We start from the raw sequence: 24,641 nt of genomic DNA on the forward strand, positions 1-24,641 counted from the left end.
GCACTCATCAGCTGACTCAGATTCAGGGTGCCCTCACAGATGAGATTGATTGAATTATAGTTTTATGCTGTTACCTCAGAATTGCAAGCGATCAGCTTTCTGTCTATAGTCTTGGGTCTTTATGAACTCCTACAGCTGCGAAGACCTTCCTTTTGGGAGCATTCCTCTGAGGATTGGAAACACACCGACAGGTCAAAGACTTCCCCTGATCAATTACTGGATCTATTCCCATTTGGAAGGGAATTTTTTTAAACCGTGGTTTATACCTACTGTGGACCCACCAGTGAGCTTAACAGAGAAGCCACTAGGACAGTAGAGGGCATTATTGCCTTCAAGTATTCTAACCCTGCTTTAAAGCCCAGGTCTTACTGGTGGGCTCTGTCCTTCGCCCTATTCTAGCTGTGACCTCAAATGGTCAAACTGCAGTAGAATGAGTTAAATATCTTAAAAGGGATGTCTTAATAGCAGCAGTGGGCCCTTTTCTCATAGAACGTGTTGAACAGATGGCTGGAGCCCTATGATTCAGCTATTATGGCCTTCTAGAAGCATCCAGGCTTGTGTCCTGTATAGACATGTTAAGGTGTTGGAAGGTAGATGTTGTATCCAACGAGCACATGACTTGTTTGGTCTTCTAGAAACATCATCTCTTCGGTCATACCCTTGACATTATCAAGTCAAGTGTTTTTCTGCCGCAACATAAGAAATTCAAGGAAAGTTCAGCTTGGTTCCTCTCCCTTTCGGTTATCTACTTTTGAAGATAATACACTTAAATCCTGTAAGCCTGGTTTTTCAGCTGATCACACGGCTAGAAGCAAAAAAAAACTTATTAGAGGACCCGGCTTAGCCCGGGTTGACCTCTGTGTCCCATCTTTGCCACTGTTCTATTCTTCCAGTGATCGGTTGTCTCTCTTGTGACATAAAAGCTATCAGTTGGGCCTAGTATCTGTTGGATCCACCATCACTGTCCCTCCCAGGACCAGTACCAGCCCCAACAGGCCTCTGACTCTCACCCCGCACACCCAGACTCATGCCGCGTACACACGATCTGAATTTTCGACAACAAATGTTCGATGTGAGCTATTGGTCGGATATTCAGACCGTGTGTAGGCTCCATCGGACATTTGCTGTCGGAATTTCCGACAAGAAATGTTTGAGAGCTGGTTCTCAATTTTTCCGACAACAAAAATTCTTGTCGGAAATTCCAATCGTGTGTATCCAATCCAACGCAAAAAAATCCTACACATGCTCAGAATCATTGAACTTCATTTTTCTCAGCTCGTTGTAGTGTTGTACGTCACTGAGTTATTGGCAATCGGAATTTCCGAGCTGCATTTGTGCGACCGTGTGTATGCAAGACAAGTTTGAGCCAACATCCGTCGGAAAAAAAATCCATGGTTTTGTTGTCGAAAATTCTGATCATGTGTACGCGGCATCATTCTCACCCCTGTACACCTATTGTTCTTCAGGGTTTTGATTCTGGTTCTGCCCTAGTGTGTCTTCTCATGGAATGCTCATTGTGGGACAGACGATCAGACGATCTCCTGTGCAGAAATCAGTCACTGCAGGCCCTATTGGACAACACCTCCCTGATGGACCTCAAGCCTCCAAGATTCGTCTGGATCTTTCTTCATCTGGAAGTGGCACCAGTAACTTTGTTTCGTTATTTCTGATTTGTTTAAATGTCTTACTATTGTAATTCGGATACATCTGAATTTACAATTTTAACGAAAAGTTTGTCCGAATTGCGATTTGGAACGAAACTAAACAAACCGCACATGTCTACAGGGTTTAGGCTCTTCTTCCTTTACTGTTTTCACAGGCTCATGGAGAAGGCCCTTCTATGGCACTTCACTGTTGCTTTTAACTAGGTGCATTTTCTTTGTCATCGTGTTAGGACTTCTGTATGTTACTCCAAGAATCCCAATGGTTTGATGGATCTGGAGAGGCAGGAATGCCTGTTATCCTTTGGCTCTCTAAGGTGTCAGGATAGGCACGTTATTTAAGGCAAGTTCTACCTTGGTGTTGCCCCTGGGGCAACTTCTGAAGATCAGCGGGAGTTGAGCTTGGTTCTTGGCTCTATCAGATCTGCATTGCGCTACATAATTTGGTGAGGAGATTTACTTCTATTCCCTGCCTACCCCTTGCGTTGGAAGATCTAACATATTTTCCCTATTGGCCATGCTGACTCGGAGGTATCAAACTTTGGTTCTCTAAAGCCTCGTACACACGGTCGGACATCCGACAAACTTTCCCTTGGGTTTTTGTCCGAAGTGATTTGTCCGGTCACACCCATAGAATACACACGATGGGACTTTTCTGCAAACTTTTCTAAAAATTTCTCAACATCACCTGGTTTTTCTGCTCTTTTACCGCCACCCTTTGGTTTACTTCTGCTATTGTTGGTTGATTTTAACATTGTTTCTGGGCATGTGTGTTTGTACTTCGGACAAAAGTCCGATGGCTTTGCTGTACACACGGTCGGACTAGGCACCATCAGACTTTTGTTGTCGTAAAGTTTGTCCTGTTTGCTGACCGAACTTTTTGTCCGACGAAACCCGAAAAAGTTGGTCCGATGGAGCGTACACACGGTCGGACAAATGTGAAAACTTGCAGATTTTGAAGTTTGTTGGACGAAAGTCCGACCGTGTGTACGGGCCTTAAGAGGGTACAGAAACTATCGGTCACACCTTGGAGTTGGCTCTAAATCAGCCATTCGCAAGATTCTTTGTGTGCTGCCCTTGCTCTGGTGAGGTGGATGTCTGGTGGATAGTCTTCTTTAGGCTGGGTTCACACTTTCACTACTTTCATCCTACTTTGCTCTGCTACATTGGTCCTACATTTATCCTACATTGGTCCTACATCCATCCTACTTTCATGAACAGGATACTACTTTGGTCCGACTTCAATGATATTTAATGGGCCTGAAGTAGGATCAATGTAGGACCAAAAGTAGTACAGGGAGCATTTTCAAAGTCGGACCGACTTGTGTAGGACACTACAAGACGCTCTCATAGGGAAACATTGAACACAGAGCAAAGTAGGATGAAAGTAGTGTAGTAGTGTGAACCCAGCCTTAGGAAGACACTGGATTTCTCACACCTGGCGATCATATTCAGTTCATCTGTCCAATCCCAGTCCCCGGAGAGGTGTCCCTTCTCTGTGTTACTCATACTGAGACCGAAAGTCCTTCCTGTTGGGACACTGTTCTATTCCATTCACTGATTGGCTCAAGTAGGTCAGTTCCATGTGGTGGCCCATGTTTAGGGCGCCCCCCACAGTGTGTCTCCACATTAGTGTGAGTGTTACTGGTTTTCTGCCATCAGGCTCCGTACCTGTTCTATCACTATCTTCTCTTGCTCCCACGTTGGGCGTTCGACCTCTTCTGGTGCCAGCTATAGCTGTTGCTCTTCTATGCAGCTTTTGAGCTACAAACCATGCCCAGTTCTTGTTCACATGGGGTCTATTATTGGTTGTTTGCAGTTGCCCACCTCTCAGTTGGACTGCTTTTTGGACATCCTGGCAGCATGTGGTTCAGTGCATCCATTAAAGATAAGTTCCAGCCGTTTTTATGTTTATTAAGAGTCAACAGCTACAAAAAGTGGAGCTGCCAACTCTTAATAAACACACACTTACCTGTCCCAGGATCCAGCAATGCAGCCACCCGAACTCTCGGCTCTCTCCTCATGGCCGGTATTGCAAGTGTCGGCACCTGTCTGTGACAGTTTGCGGCTTCACAGCCAGGTGTGCACTGCGCATGCTCGCACTGGGCCTCCTTAATGGCCGGGCAATCTTCTGGGACCTGTGATGTGTCCCAGGAGCTTTGCAATGAGGAGAACTTCGGCCCGAGCGGAAGTGGGAGCAGGTACCTGTCAAAACTAGGTACCCCCCCCTGAAGGGGGTTGAGGGGTTCTTAAAGCGGAACTTCCACTTTTGGGATGTACTCCGCTTTGATGGATGAGAAAGAAAATAGGATTTTTGTACCTTTTCTTCAAGCCCATAGAAGGACCTTGTTTGCTGTTGTCCAGTCTTCCTGTAAGTATGACTTCCTCTGTCCCTCAAAGGACTCCGATAAAAGTATTTTACAGTGAGTACAAAAATCCTATTTTATTATTACATTTATGTGCAAAAAGCTGATTTGGACCCGATATCAGTTCCCAGAGGCGGCTCTCTAATTAGGCAAATTAGGCGGTCGCCTAAGGCCTCGCACTCACGGGGGCCTCGCGGCCACCTAATTTGCCTGTGATCAATACTAATAAGGCAAATTAGGTGGTCGCCTAAGGCCTCGCACTCACACGGGCTTCGCAGCCGCCTAATTTGCCTGTGATCAATACTAATTTTAGCACCATCGGATCTCTATTACCCCTCTCTTTTTCTCACCTCCCCCCCTCTTGCATTGGCAGAATGTGTCTGATGGGTGAGGAGGGTGCCCTGGAAGTGGTTCCGATCACCTGTGTGCTAGATCCATGCATTTTCTGCAGTCATTTTTCTTGCTTGAATTTTTTTTCCCATCATGGGCGTGAGTGGGGCCTCACGTCTAAGTTTTGCCTAAGGCCTCACAAAGCCTAGAGTCGCCTCTGTCAGTTCCCTATACAGAAAAGCCCAGGCCGAAGAAGGAAGACGCAACATAGAGAGCCAATCAATTGCGCTGAGGTAGTCGCGTGCTAACAAGGAACATTCGAAAGGAGAAGGGTTTAGAGCAAGGGTCTCAAACTGGCGGCCCTCCAGCTGTTGCGAAAACTACAAGTCCCACGAGCCATTGCAAGGCTGACAGTTACAAGCATGACTCCCTCAGACATGATGGGACTTGTAGTTTCGCAACAGCTGGAGGGCCACCAGTTTGAGACCCCCTGTAAGTAGAGGGATGAGCTAATCAGTGTGTTGCTTTTCCTTCCACTGCCCTGCTGATGAGGGACAAGATCTGCAAGCGTTACTTAAGTGCCACAAAGAAAAATATGGTCTCCTACCCTGCCAGACAGGGCTGTGTAAATCTCAGGACTGAAATAAAAATCTTGTGGCTTGCAAAACCGCTCCCGTATATGTATCCCATTTGTATACAGTGGAACCTCGGATTGCGAGTAACGCGGTTAACGAGCGTTTTCGCAATACGAGCATTATTTTATTTTTTTAATCCTGACTCGGTTTGCGAGTGTTGTCTCATAATACAAGCAGGATTCAAGCCACAGCAGTGTGCAGTACCGCGTTTGACCTGGGGTTGGGGGGGGCGCCGGAGCCAAACGCGCAGCCGTTTGCAAATGCTGGCAAAAACTTGGAAACACTCCTGGGTAGATTCACATACAATGGCCTAAAATTAGGACGGCCTAGCCTAGTCTTTTTAGGCTACACCGCCGTAAATTATTTAGGCTATTAGTGATTCTCAAACCACTTACCTTCAAATTTTCGGCGGCGTAGCCTAAAACGAGCGGGCGTAAGCGCGCCTAATTCAAATGACTGGGAGGGGGGCGTGTAGTATGGAAATGAGGCTTGACCTCACGTTTTTTGACGTTTTTTTTTACACTGCGCATGCGCCGGGCGACTAAATTTCCCAGTGCGCATTGCGGCTAAGTAGGCCGTACGGGCCTATTGATTTCGACGCGGACGTAAACGACGTAAATCCCGATTTCGCGGACGACTTGCGCAAACGACGTAAAAAATTCGAACCTCGCGGCGGGAACGGCGGCCATACTTAACATTGTTATTCCACCTCATAGGTGGAATAACTTTAGGCGGCCTATCGCGTACGGAAACGACTGCGGCGGGCTCGCGTTCATTCGGGAATCGTCGTAAATTTTCATTTACATAATCTAGGCCGGCCGCAATGTAAGCGCCACCTAGCGGTAAGCCAAAACATTACAATCTAAAATAGGATGGCGCAAGCCGTCGTATCTTAGATATGTTTAAGCGTATCTCTGTTAGAGAATACGCTTAAACATAGGTCGGCTTAGATTCAGAGTTAGGTCGGCTTATCTGTAGATAAGCCGGCCTAACTCTTTGTGAATCTACCTATCCATTCCCAAGGTTTTCCGAGTTCAGCCAGGCCTTTCCGAGGCTCTCCGGCGCCCCCCACCCAACCTCTGGCCACATGCGGTATTGCACGCCATAGAAGTCGATGCGGAACAAATTATTTTAGTTTCTATTGACTTCTATGGGGAAACTCGCTTTGATATGCGAGTGCTTTGGATTATGAGCTGAAAACGGATTATTCTCGTAATCCGAGGTTCTACTGTAGTTAGCTGTTTGCCTGGAGTTCAGCTTTAACACCCCCCAACATGAAATCTGATGCAGACCAATAGGATGATTGGCCTTTGTGGCTCTGCATTTCCGAGTCATCTTTCCTGTGATTGGACAGTGACTGAGCAAAGTATAATATCCATGTGGGCTATCCTCTTATATATGTGTTAGGCTGGGTTTACACGTACTGACTGTTCAGCAGGAACCGGGTGAAGTTTGATACTACAGAAGCTGGCAGCTGTTAGACTGGAAAACCAGCACTGGATCAAGCATGCAGGCCAATGGCTGCAGAGCTGATCTGTGTATTCTGATGGGGGGCGGGAGCTCTCGCTGTCGGAATACAGTAGCTCAACTGGAGAGATCCTCGCACCCACATCATTTCTGTGGATATGGTCATCTGTGTTTTTTTTTCTCTGATCGATCGAAAAACAAAAGAAGAAAACTCTACGTGTTTAGACTGTGATCTCATGTACATGACAACAAAGCCCGGCTGGCTCCTCCCTCTCAGTCTGGGGACTGCGCTGCAGGAGGGATCAATGTACAGACAGATGTGGGTATTTATATTAGCTGTGATTAAAGATACATTTAATGAATGTAAAGCTGGATTCGTTTTTTTATTTGCCTTTAGAGTAAAACCAAAACTTTCCTTTTTTTGGGGGTTCAAGTAAGGAAACGGCCTTTGCCAGGGGGACCATCTGGATCAAGTGCCCCTATTGGAAGACACTGGTCACCCTGGACAAAATGAGAGGGTGAATCTCTCCAGTGGGGACACGACCATTAATAAAAACCTGACAGGTTCTAAACCAGGGGGTCTCAAACTGGCGGCCCTCCAGCTGTTGCAAAACTACAAGTCCCATGAGGCATTGCAAGGCTGACGGTTACTAGCATGACTTCCTCGGGCAGAGGCATGATGGGACTTGTAGTTTTGCAACAGCTGGAGGGCCACCAAGTTTGAGGCCCCTGTACAGGGGTTTCAAACTGGCGGCCCTCCAGCTGTTGAGAAACTACAAGTCCCATGAGGCATTGCAAGGCTGACGATTACAAGCATGACTCCCACAGGCAGAGGCATGATGGGACTTGTAGTTTTGCAACAGCTGGAGGGCCACCAGTTTGAGGCCCCTGTCTAAACCTTTTCTTTTTTTTTGTTTAGATACACACTTATAGCGGAGTTCTGCTGAAAAAAATAATTTAAGTCAGCAGCTACAAATACTGCAGCTGCTGACTCTTAACCACTTAAGTCCCGGACCTTTAGGCAGCTAAAGGACCTGGCCAGGTTTTGCGATTCGGCACTGCGTCGCTTTAACTGACAATTGCGCGGTCGTGCGACGTGGCTCCCAAACAAAATTGGCGTCTGTTTTTTTCCCATAAATAGAGCTTTCTTTTGGTGGTATTTGATCACCTCTGAGGTTTTTATTTTTTGCGCTCTAAACAAAAATAGAGCGACAATTTTGAAAAAAATTCAATATTTTTTACTTTTTGCTATAATAAATATCCCCCAAAAATATATCAAAAAATTAATTTCCTCAGTTTAGGCCGATACGTATTCTTCTACCTATTTTTGGTAAAAAAAAAAACGCAATAAGCGTTTATTGATTGGTTTGCGTTTACAAAATAGGGGATAGTTTTATGGCATTTTTATTAATTATTTTTTTTTTTTACTACTAATGGCGGCGATCAGCGATTTTTTTCGTGACTGCGACATTATGGCGGACACTTCGGACAATTTTGACACATTTTTGGGACAATTGTAATTTTCACAGCAAAAAATGCATTAAAAATGCACTGATTACTGTGAAAATGACAATTGCAGTTTGTGAGTTAACCACAAGGGGGCGCTGAAGGGGTTAAGTGTGACCTGAAGTGTGTTTACAACTGTAGGGGGGTGTGGCTGTAGGTGTGACGTCAGTGATTGTGATTCCCTATAAAAGGGAACACACGATCGATGAAGCTGCCACAGTGAAGAAAGGGGAAGCCGTGTTTACATACAGCTCTCCTCGTTCTTCAGCTCCTGGGACTGATCGTGGGACTCCAGCTGCGATCGGGTCCCGTGGTCACGGAGCTTCGGACCAGGTCGCGGGCGCGCGCCCGCGACCCACGGCTGGGCACTTAAAGAGGACGTACCTGTGCCATTCTGCCGACGTATATGTGCAGGAGGCGGTCCTTAAGTGGTTAATATTAGGACACTTACTGCTGCAGAAATCTCCCTCCACTGAGTCTGGCTGCAGCCATCTTAACTGTGGGCAGCTGAAGCTGCTGCCTGTTCACTTCCTGGATTAACACAGAGACACACCTCCAGTTCTCATTGGCCCTCTTATGACTCATCCCCCCTCCCTTCCTGGCAAACTCTCCCGAGAGTGAGAGAGAGAGAGAGCTGTGCATGATGTCATAATCCTAGGTCAGTGATGGCGAACCTCGGCACCCCAGATGTTTTGGAACTACATTTCCCATGATGCTTATATACTCTGCAGTGCATTGGAGCATCATGGGAAATGTAGTTCCAAAACATCTGGAGTGCTGAGGTTCCCCATCACTGGCCTAGGCTAATGACCAGACAAGAAGGGGGCTGTATAAGGGATTTACCGGCAAAAAAAAAAAAAAATGTTTTACTATCCAAAGCTAAAACAACAACAAGGGCAGAAGATTTCATAGATGGAAAGGTGAAAAAATGACTGAAGATTCCACTTGGAATACGCCGTATCCGAGTTCAGCCGAGCTGTCCCGAGTATTTCCGAGGCTCTCCAGTGCCCCCCCCCACCTCTGGCCACATCCGGTATTGCATGCCATTGAAGTCAATGCGGAACAAATTATTTTCGTTTCCATTGACTTCTATGGGGAAACTCGCTTTGATATGCAAGTGCTTTGGATTACAAGCATTCTCCTGGACCGGATTATCCTCGTAATCCAAGGTTCCACTGTACTAGGAGAGCACCATCTGTTTTAGCTTAAAGTGGTTGTAAACCTCAGATATGAAATATGAACAAAGCATAACCTTCTATAGTGGGTATTTGTCCCACTCCAGAGCACTAAGGCCCAGATTCTCAAAGGGTTTACGACGGCGCAACGCCATTTGCGCCGTCGTAAATCCTAACCTGGGCCGTCGTATCTATGCGACTGATTCTTAGAATCAGTTACGCATAGATATCCCTTAGATCTGACAGGCGTAAGGCTCTTACTCTGTCAGATCTTGAATGCAATTTTTTTTCCCGTCGCTAGGTGACGCCTCGTCGTTTTCCCCGTCGTCTATGCAAATTAGCTATTTACGCGAGATTCCCGAACGTACGCGCGGACGACGCAGTGAATTTACGACGTTTCCGTAAGCGTAAACTTGCCCCTACTATATAAGGGGCAAGTTTACTAAAAACGTCCGTCGTATGCCATGTTAAGTATGGCGTCGGGTCAGCGTCGGCTTTTTCCGTCGTTTACGTCGTTTTCCTAAGTCGTCCGCGAATACGACTTTACGTCAATGACGCTCACGTCGGCGTCATTGACGTTTTCCGTCGCCGGGCCATTTACACTACGCCGCCGCAAATTACGGAGCAAGTGCTTGGAGAATACGGCACTTGCTCCAGTAATTTGCGGCGGCGTAGTGTAAATGGCTTACGCTACGCTGCCGCGGATTCTACAAGAATCTGGCCCTAAGTGTCATTTCCGTCTGCTGCTTCCTTCCTCTGCTATCTGCATGAATCACTTCTGATTTCCTGACACCAAGAGAAAAAAAAAAGGTGACAGGGGAGGGGCCTCCAGCTGATTGACAGCCTCAGCTCCTGTTCCTGTGTGAAGGGGTGTTCCTTCCCTCCAATCAGCTCTCTGAGCTCTGCAGAGTGTAACGTCAGCTCTCCGCCCCCCCCCCCCCCCCAATCTCTCAGACAATCTTTCTAAATCCTGGACTTTGAATGGATGTAGAGAAGAGAAGACGGCAGATAAACAGGTACAACTTATTTTGAAGGATTGGTTTAATCTCTGTGTATCACCAGAGGTTAGTCACTTCACTGGGTATATGTGAGGGGTAACAACCACTTTATGACCCCTTTCACGCTGAGGCGCCTTTTAGGCGTTTTAGCGCTAAAAATAGCGTCTGAAAAGCGCCTCTCCTGCCTCCCCAGTGTGAAAGACAGTGCTTTCATACTGGGGCGGGGCAGCATCATTGGGGCGGATCTTCCTCTCTCCTCCCATCTCTCTCCCCCCCCCCCCACCTCTCTTGCTCCCCCCCCTCCTCTCTCCTCCCATCTCTCTTCCTCCCCCCTTTCCCCCACCTCTCTCGACCCCCACCTCTCTTGCTCCCCCCTTCTCTCTCCCTCCCCCCACCTCTTTGCTCCCCCCTTCTCTCTCCTCCCATCTCTCTCCCCCCCCCCCACCTCTCTTGCTCCCCCCCTCCTCTCTCCTCCCATCTCTCTTCCTCCCCCCTTTCCCCCACCTCTCTCACCCCCACCTCTCTTGCTCCCCCTTCTCTCTCCCTCCCCCCCTCCTCTCTCCTCCCATCTCTCTTCCTCCCCCCACCTCTCTTGCTCCCCTCTTCTCTCCCCCCCCCATCTCTCTTCCTCCCCACCTTTCTTTCTCCCCCCACCTCTCTTGCTCCCCCCTTCTCTCTCCCCCATCTCTCTTCCTCCCCACCTTTCTTCCTCCCCCACCTCTCTTGCTCCCCCCTCCTCTCATCTCTCTTCCTCCCCCCTCCCCCCCACCTCTCTTGCTCCCCCTTCTCTCTCCCCCCATCTCTCTTCCTCCCCACCTTTCTTCCTCCCCCACCCCTCTTGCCCCCCCTTCTCTCTCCTCCCATCTCTCTTCCTCCCCCCCACCTCTCTTGCTCCCCCCTTCTCTCTCCCCCATCTTTCTTCCTCCCCACCTTTCTTCCTCCCCCCCACCTCTCTTGCTCCCCCCTCCTCTCTCCTTCCATCTCTCTTCCTCCCCCCTCCCCCCCACCTCTCTTGCTCCCCCCTTCTCTCTCCCCCACCTCTCTTCCTCCCCACCTTTCTTCCTCCCCCCACCTCTCTTGCTCCCCCATCTCTCTTCCTCCCCCCTTTCCCCCCACCTCTCTTGCTCCCCCCATCTCTCTTCCTCCCCCCTTTTCCCCCACCTTTCATTCTCCCCCCCTCCCTCCCCCTTCACTCCTTCTCTGGGAATGTTGTATTTTGACGTAAAAAAGCATCAAAAACGCACCGGAAAAAACACACCAAAAACGCACGTCCTTATTTAGGCTCCATTCACATCTCCCAGAATGGGGGCGGGGCGGCGACAATCGCAGCGCAAAAAAAAAACAGAATCGCGGGTCGCCCAAAATAAGCTCCTGTGTTTCTTTTGGGGGGGAGACGGGCATCCCGTGATTCTGTTTGCGTGTTTGTACCTCGATTAACGCCCCCCCCCGACGAATCGCAAGGGAAAATCGCGTCACGTTTGTGGGTGCTATTAAAATCAACGGGTGACGCACCGGGGGAACACGCAAGCATCCCGCGATTTGCCACCATTAGGAATCGCAGGCTGAATCGCGACGATTACGCCCCCTAATTCGGAACGCGGGTTAAGAAAAAAAAAGGGGGGGCACCGGACTGCACCTGAAACGCGTCAGGATTGCGCATGCAGAAAAGTATCTGGAACGGCGTTTCTATGGTGTGGCCCTGAATGCAGCTTTGGTGCATTTTTTTTTATATATATCTAAACGCCGCTCTTATAGCCAGATTCACGTAGGTGGGCACAACATTAGGCAGGCGTAGCGTATGGCATATACGCTACGCCGCCGTAAGTTAGAGAGGCAAGTGCTGTATTCACAAAGCACTTGTCTCCTAAGTTACGGCGGCGTAGCGTAAATGGAGCCGGCCTAAGCGCGCCTAATTCAAATGTGGAACAGGGGGGCGTGTTTTATGTAAATGACTGGTGACCCGACGTGATTGACGTTTTTAACGAACGGCGCATGCGCCGTCCGTGTACATATCCCAGTGTGCATTGCTCCAAAGTACGCCGCAAGGACGTATTGGTTTCGACGTGAACGTAAATGACGTCCAGCCCCATTCACGGACGACTTACGCAAACGACGTAAAATTTTCACATTTCGACGCGGGAACGACGGCCATACTTAACATTGACTAGGCCAGCTATTTGTTCAACTACCTTTTTACGCCGGAAAACGCCTTACGTAAACGGCGTATCTTTACTGCGACGGGCGCACGTACATTCGTGAATCGGCGTATCTTGCTGATTTACGCATTCTAGGCGTAAATTAGCGCTCACGCCCCTAGAGACCGGCGGAACTAAGACAGCTAAGATACAACGGCGCAGGCCGTCGTATCTTAGCTAGGTTTAAGTGTATCTCAGTTTGAGAATACACTTAAACATACGACGGCTTAGATTCCGAGTTACGACGGCGTATCTACTGATACGCCGGCGTAACTCTTTGTGAATCTGGCTATTAGTTTCGAATGGAACCCCCACCCCCGATGGGCTGACATAGAAGTGTGTTTAGAGGCATACAATATATATGCGGTTTGCCTATAAAGGAAAGTGTATGAGGCCTTCAGATGATTCATTCCTTCTCGTATCTCTATGGAGAATAGTTTCCTGCACTCTCCTCTCTATTCTTAGCAGGCTGATCATTATCAGGTCATTATCCTCCCTCATCCATGTCATTACACCACCTTCCATTCCACTCATTCCTCCCACACACATCTCCGCCACCAGGTGTCGCTGCACCGCTCCGCGTCCTCTCCGTCACCAGCTTGTCTTCTCTATGGCCCTCCAGGTGGCGCTCTCTCTCTCTCTCTTTCTCTCTCGCTGCTCTCCCCCTGGTTGCCAGGGAGCGGAGTCCAGTCAGTGACGTCACGGGAAAAGATGGCGGAGGAGAACATCTTCCTGTTTGTGCCCAACCTGATCGGTAAGGAGGGGACTCCGGTGGGTGGCGGGGGAAAGAGGTGTTGTCATTGTTACCCCGCCATGGGTGTGACGTCATGGGGGTCACCCTTGTACCCCCCCTTCATTTCTCATCTCTATAACATAGGAGGGAGGTGTTCTGTAGTTTGGAGCAGAGAGGTGAAAGGGACTGATAACACTGCTCAGGATGTTATTACCTTTCTATATCTATGGAGGAGCAGTGTTGTCACCCTAGAACAGGACTACAGAACTCCCCCACCCCCCTTCTCATCTCTATGGCATATAGAGGGAGGTGTTCTGCAGTTCTTAGAGGTGGACCGGACTGATAACGCTACAGACAGCTCAGGTTATCGGCTCGCTCGCTGTACTGCATCTATGAAGCACCATTGTTGTCACCCTAGAACAGGTTATGGGGCCACACTGTATACACAGACACACAATATACACACACAGTATACACAATATACACAATATACACACACAATATACACAATATACACACACAGTATACACAATATACACACACAGTATACACAATATACACACACAGTATACACAATATACACACATAGTATATACAATATACACACACAGTATACACACACTGTATACACAATATACACACACAGTATACACAATATACACACATAGTATACACAATATACACACACAGTATACACACACAGTATACACACACAGTATATACAATATACACACACAGTATACACAATATACACACATAGTATACACAATATACACACACAGTATACACACACAGTATACACACACAGTATATACAATATACACACACAGTATACACAATATACACACACAGTATACACAATATACACACATAGTATACACAATATACACACACAGTATACACACACAGTATATACAATATACACACACAGTATATACAATATACACACACTGTATACACAATATACACACACTGTATACACAATATACACACACAGTATACACAATATACACACACAGTATACACAATATACACACACAGTATACACACACATAGTATACACAATATACACACACAGTATACACACACAGTATACACACACAGTATACACAATATACACACACAGTATATACAATATACACACACAGTATATACAATATACACACACAGTATACACACACAGTATATACAATATACACACACAGTACACACACAGTATACACAATATACACACACAGTATACACAATATACACACATAGTATACACACACAGTATACACAATATACACACACAGTATACACACACAGTATATACAATATACACACACAGTATACACAATATACACACACAGTATATACAATATACACACACAGTATACACACACAGTATACACAATATACACACACAGTATATACAATATACACACACAGTATACACACACAGTATACACACACAATATACACACACAATATACACACACAGTATACACAATATACACACACAGTATACACAATATACACACACAGTATATACAATATACACACACAGTATACACAATATACACACACAGTATATACAATATACACACACAATATACACACACAGTATACACAATATACACACACAGTATACACAATATACACACACAGTATACACAATATACACACACAGTATACACAATATACACACACAGTATACACAATATACACGCACAGTATACACAATATACACGCACAGTATACACAATATACACACACAGTATACACACACAGTATACACAATATACACACACAGTATACACAATATACACACACAGTATATACAATATACACACACAGTATATACAATATACACACACAGTATATACAATATACACACACAGTATATACAATATACACACACAGTATACACAATATACACACACAGTATACACAATATACACACACAGTATACACAATATACACACACAGTATACACAATATACACACACAGTATATACAATATACACACACAGTATATACAATATACACACACAGTATATACAATATACACACACAGTATATACAATATACACACACAGTATACACAATATACACACACAGTATACACAATATACACACACAGTATACACAATATACACACACAGTATACACAATATACACACACAGTATACACAATATACACACACAGTATATACAATATACACACACAGTATACACACACAGTATACACAATATACACACACAGTATACACAATATACACACACAGTATACACAATATACACACACAGTATACACAATATACACACACAGTATATACAATATACACACACAGTATACACACACAGTATACACAATATACACACACAGTATACACAATATACACACACAGTATACACAATATACACACACAGTATACACAATATACACACACAGTATACACAATATACACACACAGTATACACACACAGTATACACAATATACACACACAGTATACACAATATACACACACAGTATATACAATATACACACACAGTATATACAATATACACACACAGTATATACAATATACACACACAGTATATACAATATACACACACAGTATACACAATATACACACACAGTATACACAATATACACACACAGTATACACAATATACACACACAGTATACACAATATACACACACAGTATACACAATATACACACACAGTATACACAATATACACACACAGTATACACAATATACACACACAGTATATACAATATACACACACAGTATATACAATATACACACACAGTATACACACACAGTATACACAATATACACACACAGTATACACAATATACACACACAGTATACACAATATACACACACAGTATATACAATATACACACACAGTATACACACACAGTATACACAATATACACACACAGTATACACAATATACACACACAGTATACACACACAGTATACACAATATACACACACAGTATACACAATATACACACACAGTATACACAATATACACACACAGTATACACAATATACACACACAGTATACACACACAATATACACACACAGTATACACAGTATACACACACTGTATACACAATATACACACACTGTATACACAGTATACACACACTGTATACACACACTGAAAAGGTACTGGAGAGGCGGGGCAGATATAATCTTGGGATTTGTTTTAAAACAGATTTTTACATACTGTCCCTGGTTTTACTGAGGCTGGCAACCCTGATGGGGCCCCCTAGTGGCATGGGGCCCTCAGGCAGTGCCCGAATGGTCAGTCCGCCCCTGGTATTAACTATGGTGGGCGGTCCTGAAGTGGTTAAAGGGCAGCTTCATGTAATGTGAAAGTGATTCAAGGCAGGGCTGCGATTGGCTGCCGGGGGGGGGGGAGGGGTGAATATGTCTACATTGATGCAATATGACCCCCATCATTGTCTCCTCTCCTCCTCAGGCTATGCCCGGATACTGTTTGCCTTCGTGGCGTTTTATTTCATGCCAACCTCCCCCCTGGTGGCCTCCACATTCTACCTGCTCAGCGGCCTGCTGGACGCCTTCGATGGACACGCAGCTCGAGCGCTCAACCAAGGTGAGACTGAGACCAGAGCAGAGGGGTGTATGGGAGATCGTACAGGGGGGGGTTATAGAGCACATAGAGATTCCAGTTTTTTTTTCTTTTTCGTTTTTTTAGCCAATCGGCTTCCAGTTTTTTTTTTTTTTTTTTTTTCTTGTGAAACCTTAAAGTGGTTGTAAACCCACCTAGAAAAAAAGGCATAATGAGCTAGTATGCATAGCATACTAGTTCACTATTAAGGATGAGCCCCGGCGTGTTCGCATTGAACATGTGCGGAGCCCGCTAGGAAGTCGGCACCCGCGCTGCGCTAATCACAGCCAGGCAGACATTTCCCGATCTCTGCAGCCGAGCATCGGACAATGTCTGCCTGGCTGTGATTAGCGCAGCGCGGGTGCCGACTTCCTGGCGGGCTCTGCACATGTTCAATGCGAACACGCCGGAGCTCATCCTTACTATGTAATTCTCACCTGAGATCGAAGCCCCCAGCTGCAGTGCCAGTACACAGCACCAGCTGGCGACATCGCTCCATGAGTTACTTCTGGGTGCTGCGGCGCTGTGATTGGCCGGAGCCGCAGTGACGTCACTCCCGCGCATGCGTGCGGGAGCCGCCGATAACGCCGCACTCGCTAAAGTAACGGCACATACGTGCCATTGCTTCAGTGCGCATTTCCCAATGATGTCGGCACATGCAGAGACAGGGGACGTCTCCTGGACCGGGGAGGTTTAGGAGATATTCGGGGTAGCTACAGGCAAGTCTTATTATAAAAAGTGGATTGTAAGGGTTTAAAGGGATTGTAAAGTTAAGTTTAAAAAAAAAAAAAAAACATGTTATACTTTCCTCCTCTGTGCAGTTGGTTTTGCACAGAGCAGACTGAATCCTCCTCTTCTTGAGTCCCTCTTCGCTACTCCTGGTCCCCTCCCTCCTGTTGAGTGTCCCCACAACAAACGGCTTGCTATGGGGGCACCCAAGCCGAACTGCAGCTCCCGGTGTCTGTTCTGGCACAGAGCTGCAGTTTGGCCCCGCCCCCTTTCTCTCCTGATTGGCTAACTGACTTTGACAGCAGCAGGAGCCAATGGCACCGCTGCTGTGTCTTAGCCAATCAGACACTTGAGGGACTTGTGGACATCGCTGGATAGAGATGGGGCTCAGGAAAGTTTTAAAAGGGGGGGGGGGCGCGCACACAGATGGCTTTTTATGTTAAAGCGGAGTTCTACCCAAAAGTGGAACTTCTGCCCATTTATCTCATTCCACCCTCTGGTGCCCCACATTTGGCACCTTTGGGGGGAGCGGATACCTTCTACCCACTTCCGGGGGACTGAGCCACGGCAAATTACGTCAGCAGCTCAGCTTCCTCCTCCTTCCCCCGCCGCCGGGCCAGTAGGAGAGCACAGTGGTGCCTCGCTCATACGCAGTAGGTGTTCCTGGTGTGAAGCCGCAATGCTGCACTGCCGGGTTCCCTTACCGCCAATGACGGCAGCAGAACCCGACAGCCAATGGAAACATCAGCACCGGTGCCGACATCGCTGGACTCCAGGACAGGTAAAAGTCATTAGGTGCAGTTAATTAGGATTATTATAAGTCATCAGGTGCAGTAGGTGTAGCTGCTGGCTTAGAATTTTTGCAGGGGTGGGCGCTTTTAAATCATAGAATCCATTAAAGGGGTTGTAAAGGTACAATTTTATTTTTTTTTTCTAAATATCTTCCTTTCCCTTAGTGCAGTCCTCCTTCACTTACCTCATCCTTCCATTTTACTTTTAAATGTCCTCATTTCTTCTGAGAAATCCTCACTTCCTGTTCTTCTGTCTGTAACTCCACACAGTAATGGGAGGCTTTCTCCCTGGTGTGGAGTGTCGTGCTCGCCCCCTCCCTTGGACTACAGGAGAGTCAGGACGCTCTCTACGTTGCAGATAAAGGAGCTGTGTGTTAGTGGGCGTCCTGACTCTCCTGTAGTCCAAGGGAGAGGGGGTGAGCACGACACTCCACACCAGGGAGAAAGCCTTGCATTACTCTGTGGAGTTACAGACAGAAGAACAGGAAGTGAGGATTTCTCAGAAGAAATAAGGACACTTAAAAGCAAAATGGAAGGATGAGGTAAGTAAAGGAGGACTGCACTGAGGTAAAGGAAGATATTTAAGACTGTGATAGGCGGTCCCTTTAAATAACTTGTTATATGTTTGACTTCTCAGGAACCAAGTTTGGCGCCATGCTGGACATGCTGACCGACCGTTGTGCCACCATGTGTCTCCTGGTAAACCTGTCCCTCCTCTACCCATCGTACACCCTGCTGTTCCAGCTCAGTATGAGTCTGGACATCGCCAGTCACTGGCTGCACCTACACAGGTAAGGTGTGCCCTCCATCATTCTGGAGTCATTTCTCTGCACCAGGGGAGTATATATAGGGGGCGCTGTAGAGTTATACAGTTGCTATTACTACACTGTTTAGATTCAGTGATCCACTATATCTGGTGTGTAAGGATCCCTTCCAACTCAGAGAATCCTGCACAGGGCAGTATAGACAATTGCTCAGTTTAGGTTTCCCTCTGTACATAATGTATGGTGGTCTTATGGGGAAGAATCTGGTGCAGCTGTGCAGAGTAACCAATCAGATTTTAACTTTAGCTTGTCCAATTAAGCTTTGACAATAAAAACTGGAAGCTGATTGGTTACTATACAGAGCTGCACTAGTTTTAGAAAATCTCCCTCATAGTCTTTACATATAAGGCCTCATGCCCACGGACAAAACGGGCTGTAAAGCTAGTACAGACACCAGGAAAACAGAGTTTTTTTTCTGCGTTTTGCATTGAATTCAATGTACGTTTCGCCGCGCTAGCTTTCAGGCACGTTTTTCTTTCTCTATTCGAAAATCAATGGTTCCCTATGGGAGCCCATTGATTTGAATAGAGGTCGCACCAGAAGTCGGATCAAGATGGTGTGACTTGAGAGTCTTGAAGGGGGAACCCCGTAAAAAAATTGCATGAGGTTGCCCCCCAAAACCATACCAGACCCTTCGGTCTGGTATGGATCTTAAGGGGAACCCCCACACCAAAAATAAAATGGCGTGGGGGTTCCCCCGAGATCCATACCAAACCCTTATCCGAGCACGCAGCCCGGCAGGTCCGGAAAGCCCCCCCCCCTCCCCCCCAGACCATACCAAGCCACATGCCCTCAACATGGGGGGGTTGGTGCTTTGGGGCAGGGGGGCACTGCGCCCCCCACCCCAAAGCACCTTGACCCCATGTTGATAAAGGACAAGGGCCTCTTCCCGACATCCGTGGCTATTGGTTGTCAGGGTCTGCAGGCAGGGGGCTTATCGGAATCTGGAAGCCCCCTTTAATAAGGGGGCCCCCAGATCCAGGGCCCCCCGTGTGAATGAGTATGGGGTATCGTACCCCTACCTATTCACCTGGGGAAAAAAAGTGTCAATAAAAACACACTACAAAGGTTTTTAAAGTAATTTATTAGGCAGTTCCGGGGTGTCTTCTGCCGGTTTTCTTCTCCGTTGTTTTCTTCTTCCGATGTTGACTTGACGCTCTCTCCCAATGCCGTGTGCGCAATGACTTATATAGACATGGGGCGGAGTCACCTGGTGACCCCGCCCCTTATGACGTCACAGTCCCATCATGCCCTGGGTGGCAATGTCCATGGACGCCCTATCGGAACTGATCACATGTAAACATGGTGGGTACAGTATATGCATTCCTTTCCTTACCCGCTGTCTCAGCATGAAGAGAGCCGATAACCAGCAAGTGTGACATTTACAGATAATCAGGGGAGTGATCATCAGTGCCACCTATTAATGTCCATCAGCGCATATCAGTGAATAAGAAAACTTACTTATTTGCAGAATTTTATAACAGAAACTAATAATCTTTTTTCAGTCTTTTTGTTTTTTTTGTTTAACAAAAAATAAAAACCACAGTGATGATTAAATACCACCAAAAGAAGGCTCTGTCTCCAAAAAATGATAAAAATGTCATATGGGTACAGTGTTGCATGACCGCGCAATTGTCATTCAAAGCGCAACAGGGCTGAAACCTGAAATTGGCCAGGACAGGAAGGGGGTGAATGTGCCCGGTATTGAAGTGGTTAATGACCTTTTAGCAAGCCCTGCTATAGAATGACTGCTCTAAGGGCTTGTGTAGAAGAGAGTTGCTGTCAATGGCAGTTCATACATTCCAGTACAGAATAATGCGTATGACCTGCTGTGCCTACAATACAAACACATCTAGAACCTGCTGGATCCAGAGGAATGCAAAACGGGTCAAATGTCAGAACTGCCACCCACACTGTACCATTGGGGTAACTGGGAAGCAGGGGGTTCCATACATGTGTCTAACATCAGTTGCTGCTTTTGTCTCCCGCCAGCTCCATCCTGCAAGGAAGTGACAGTCACAAGACGATTGACCTGAGTGGTAACCCTGTGCTGCGCTTGTATTACACCTCCCGGGTATGTCCGCAGAGTGACCCCCTGACTGTCTTGCCTTGAAATGGATTCTGAGAATTTCTTACGGATGCTTCTTTTTTATTTTCTTACAGCCTGTGCTGTTTCTGATGTGCGCTGGCAACGAGCTCTTCTACTGCATGCTGTATCTGCTGCACTTCACCGAGGGACCAGCAGGTGGGGCTGTGTGCTGCGGCTCTGGTGCACAGGAGGAGGAACGGGCTCTGTGGTCTGGTTTTTGTACTGATCCCTCTTTCTCTCCACAGTGGCGCTCGGAGCAGTCGGTATTTTCCGCCTTATCTTCTGGGTCAGCTGTCCTATCTCTCTGGTGAAATCCGGCATCAGTCTTCTGCACCTGGTCACTGCCTCCTGCAACATGGCCGCCCTGGACTGCGCTGAGCGCGCCAAAAAGAAGTAAACGCTAATGCAGGGAAGTCCTAGATAAAAACGAGTTATATGCTGGTATAATTTATTACCCCCAGTGTTAATCCTTACACTGTATCCACAAACTATCCTGTGCCCTTTAAACTCGCCAAGGCCACCTTTCCCCAAACGGCCTTCTTACCCTGAGGCTGTCAAGTATTAGCGCCACCTTGTGGCTCCCCCAGGCACTGACTATATCTAATCCTTGCAGTCATTTTCTAGGTGGGGAATGATCGCACTCTAGGCTTGTTTTTTAGGGTGAGCTGTAAATCCTTCTTCTCTTGAACTGCTAATTCTCCTCAGAACACTGAAAATATCATAATTTTTATACTATTTAAATGTTGGGGTGAACTATGGTTTTTTTTTAATGTATTTGCAATTACCGGTATGTATGATTTAATTTAAGTTGATATTACTGTTCATGTGTAATGTATGTCCTGTATGGTTTATGCAGCAATTAGGGAACTTTTTTTTTAATATATTTTAAAATAAGGTTTAAGAACCTCAGAGATCTCAGCAGCTCACAGGCCTGCTCCCAGAAGCCTTTGCACCACCAATGACTGACACATGCAGCACGGTGAGCTTTGCGTTATAATTAGGGGAGCCTGGTAGCCGGTCTGCTGGGAGTTCCCAGGGAATAAGGGAACCTGTGTAAAGGGAGTTTAATCACTGCACCAGGACACACCATGATTCTGATTCTGTCTATGTAGTATTGTAGACATCTCTTCTCTGTCCCCTCATCCTGCAGACACTGGTTGGGCCTGAGCTCAGTATCATGGGGCAGATTTACAGATAGCAGTACACAGGACACCCCTGTTGTTTATTAATCCTTACAAATGAAAGGGGTTGTAAACCCTTGTGTTTTTTCACCTTAAAGCAGGGGTGCCCAACCAGTGTCCCAGGGGCCACATGTGGCCCGCAGAGCCCTCTGATGTGGCCCACGACCTCCTTCTCTGGGATGATGGGTTGGCAAGTCCCGATCACAGTTTTCCAACCCGCCATCCCAGAGCATCAGTTTTGTGAATGAAGACGGCGGTAGAGGAAGCAAGCGTCTGCGCAGCAGAGCCGCAGAGGCTGATGCTTCCTGTATAGCACCGGCTCCTGCCACAAGCGGAGTGATACCAAATGTACTCTAACCTACAGGTTTGGTGTGCTTTCAGACAGTGCTCCACACCTGCCGGATATTATAGAAGTCTATGGCAAAGTGCAGCTAACACGCTGGAAAGCCACAGGTGCACTGCACTTCACCGTGGTGCGGGTAAACCACAGCGCATCAGTGTGAAATCAGCCTTAGACCCTTTTCACACGATCAGTGGACCCTCCATTCACCTCTATGGAGCAATAGATGTAAACAGACTTGTGTTCGTTTTAACACCCGCCTACCTCCATTCCGACCTGCTAAAAAAAAAACAGAAGGGTATCTGTCCCCTTCCATATGGGCGGATCGGAGGGTCCATATTGTGGCCCGCAACCAATTACCAAGTTGCTTAAGTGGCCCTTGCTCTTCAAAAGGTTGGGCACCCCTGCCTTAAAGTGATGCTAAAGGTTCACTTAAAAAAAAAAAAAGAAGATTATGGGGCCCCCGGGCTTACAGATGGCCACCACGCCAGGAGGCAGTGCAGAGGCGGGGCAGCTAAAATCTCAGGATTTTCATATCAAAAGCATGTCGGTTTAAGACATAGCAGGGACAGATGTAAAAAAAACACAGATTTTTACACACTGTCCCTGGTTTTATTGAGCCTGGCAACCCTGATGGGGCCCCCTAGTGGCATGGGGCCCTCGGACAGTGCCAAAGAGTCCCAATGGTCAGTCCGCCCCTGCGACACTCATATTTTTATCCCTGGCAGGTCCTCTTTAAATTTTATATATACCATATTTATCGGTGTATACCGCACACTTTTTTTCCCCTTAAAATCAGGGGAAAATCGTGGGTGCGCGATATACGCCGATACTGTTACAGCTGTGTTTGTTTTTTGAATTAAGCGCCGCAGTCTAGAGCCGAGCTGATCCGAGTGTACTACTACGCCCGCAGCCACGCCGAACAAACAGGAAATCCGGCTCCTCTCGGCGCCTAATTCAAAAACGAACACCGCCGCAACCCCGGGCAACGTGCGGATGGAGGACTGAACGGACACCTGGACGGACGCCGCGAAGAAGCCGCAGAAGGACACCTAGACGGACGCAGCAAGGAAGCCGCAGACGGACCCCGTGCACGGACGTAAACAGACGCCGGACCGAACAAGGCCGCCGATGGACGCCGGGCAAGACACCAAAACTGTAAGTAATTCATTTTTTTTTCAGGAATTTCCCTTCTAGATTAGGGGTGCGCGCTATACGCCGGTGCGCGCTATAGGCAGATAAATACGGTATCTTTATTTTTTGAATTGTGTGAAAATGTGCAAAACTGGTTTACTTTAATGCTCACACCCCACCAATGTACTTTTCTTTGCTGCCCTATACACAGCTTACCAAATATCAGATCTATGGTTTTCTCTCCCCTACACACAAAGGCAGAGGATTGTAAATGACAGGCAATTGCCAATCAGGGAAAATTATACAGAAATTACACCATTGCCAATTCTCTAACCCCCCCCCCCCCCTGTACAGCAGGGATCACCTTAGTCCTGCAGAGGATTCCAGGTAGAATCAGAGATCAGACTCAGGGATAAATAAAATGTAATCACTGGTCGGTGACATCATATCAATGCAGAAGCTGCGTAAAATGTGATGACGGAGTAACATTGTCTCTTCAGAGGAGGGACTTCTGGGTATTTATTATTGGTTGGATCTTGAAAAAGCATGTTCACCTTTAAATAGTTTCTTCTTTATAAGACCTGTACCAACACAACTATGGTTAGTGCTGTTCTTGGCCTATTGGTCCTTATGAAAGTGGACCTGTCACAAACAAGCTGTTTTGTAGTCCCAGGATTCTTGTTGATGTTTCCTGAGGAGCATAAGCCTCACAGCACAGTGTGAGTGAGTGAATGATGGTTATACCCCAGAGATGGTTGTTCTGGTATGAATACGTGACATGATATTATAATGGCCTCTGCTTCAGGTGTTTTTTTATTTTTTTTGTTTTTTTTAACAGATCTGCTTACTT

The 24,641-nt window shown here is 46.7% G+C and overlaps 1 protein-coding gene across 1 annotated transcript; it reads left to right on the top strand.

Annotated features, from left to right (window-relative positions):
- The first annotated feature begins 12,987 nt into the window (after positions 1-12,987).
- CDIPT (CDP-diacylglycerol--inositol 3-phosphatidyltransferase) lies at positions 12,988-21,967 on the top strand. The gene is made up of 6 exons (XM_040356133.1): positions 12,988-13,087; positions 16,554-16,688; positions 18,861-19,014; positions 21,040-21,121; positions 21,211-21,292; positions 21,382-21,967. Exons 1-6 carry the CDS (start codon positions 13,045-13,047, stop codon positions 21,531-21,533), a joined length of 648 nt encoding a protein of 215 aa, XP_040212067.1. The 5' UTR covers positions 12,988-13,044; the 3' UTR covers positions 21,534-21,967.
- Positions 21,968-24,641: the final 2,674 nt, after the last annotated feature.

Source organism: Rana temporaria, chromosome 6, assembly GCF_905171775.1.
Source record: "Rana temporaria chromosome 6, aRanTem1.1, whole genome shotgun sequence".
Taxonomy (NCBI): Eukaryota; Metazoa; Chordata; class Amphibia; order Anura; family Ranidae; genus Rana; species Rana temporaria.

Bases quoted from the DNA above. Each gene is read 5' to 3' on its own strand.
- CDIPT (XM_040356133.1), top strand. From the start codon at position 13,045: ATGGCGGAGGAGAACATCTTCCTGTTTGTGCCCAACCTGATCG. The intron at 19,015-21,039 runs GTAAGGTGTGCC...GTCTCCCGCCAG, and splicing joins CACTGGCTGCACCTACACAG to CTCCATCCTGCAAGGAAGTG. The intron at 21,293-21,381 runs GTGGGGCTGTGT...TTCTCTCCACAG, and splicing joins CTTCACCGAGGGACCAGCAG to TGGCGCTCGGAGCAGTCGGT.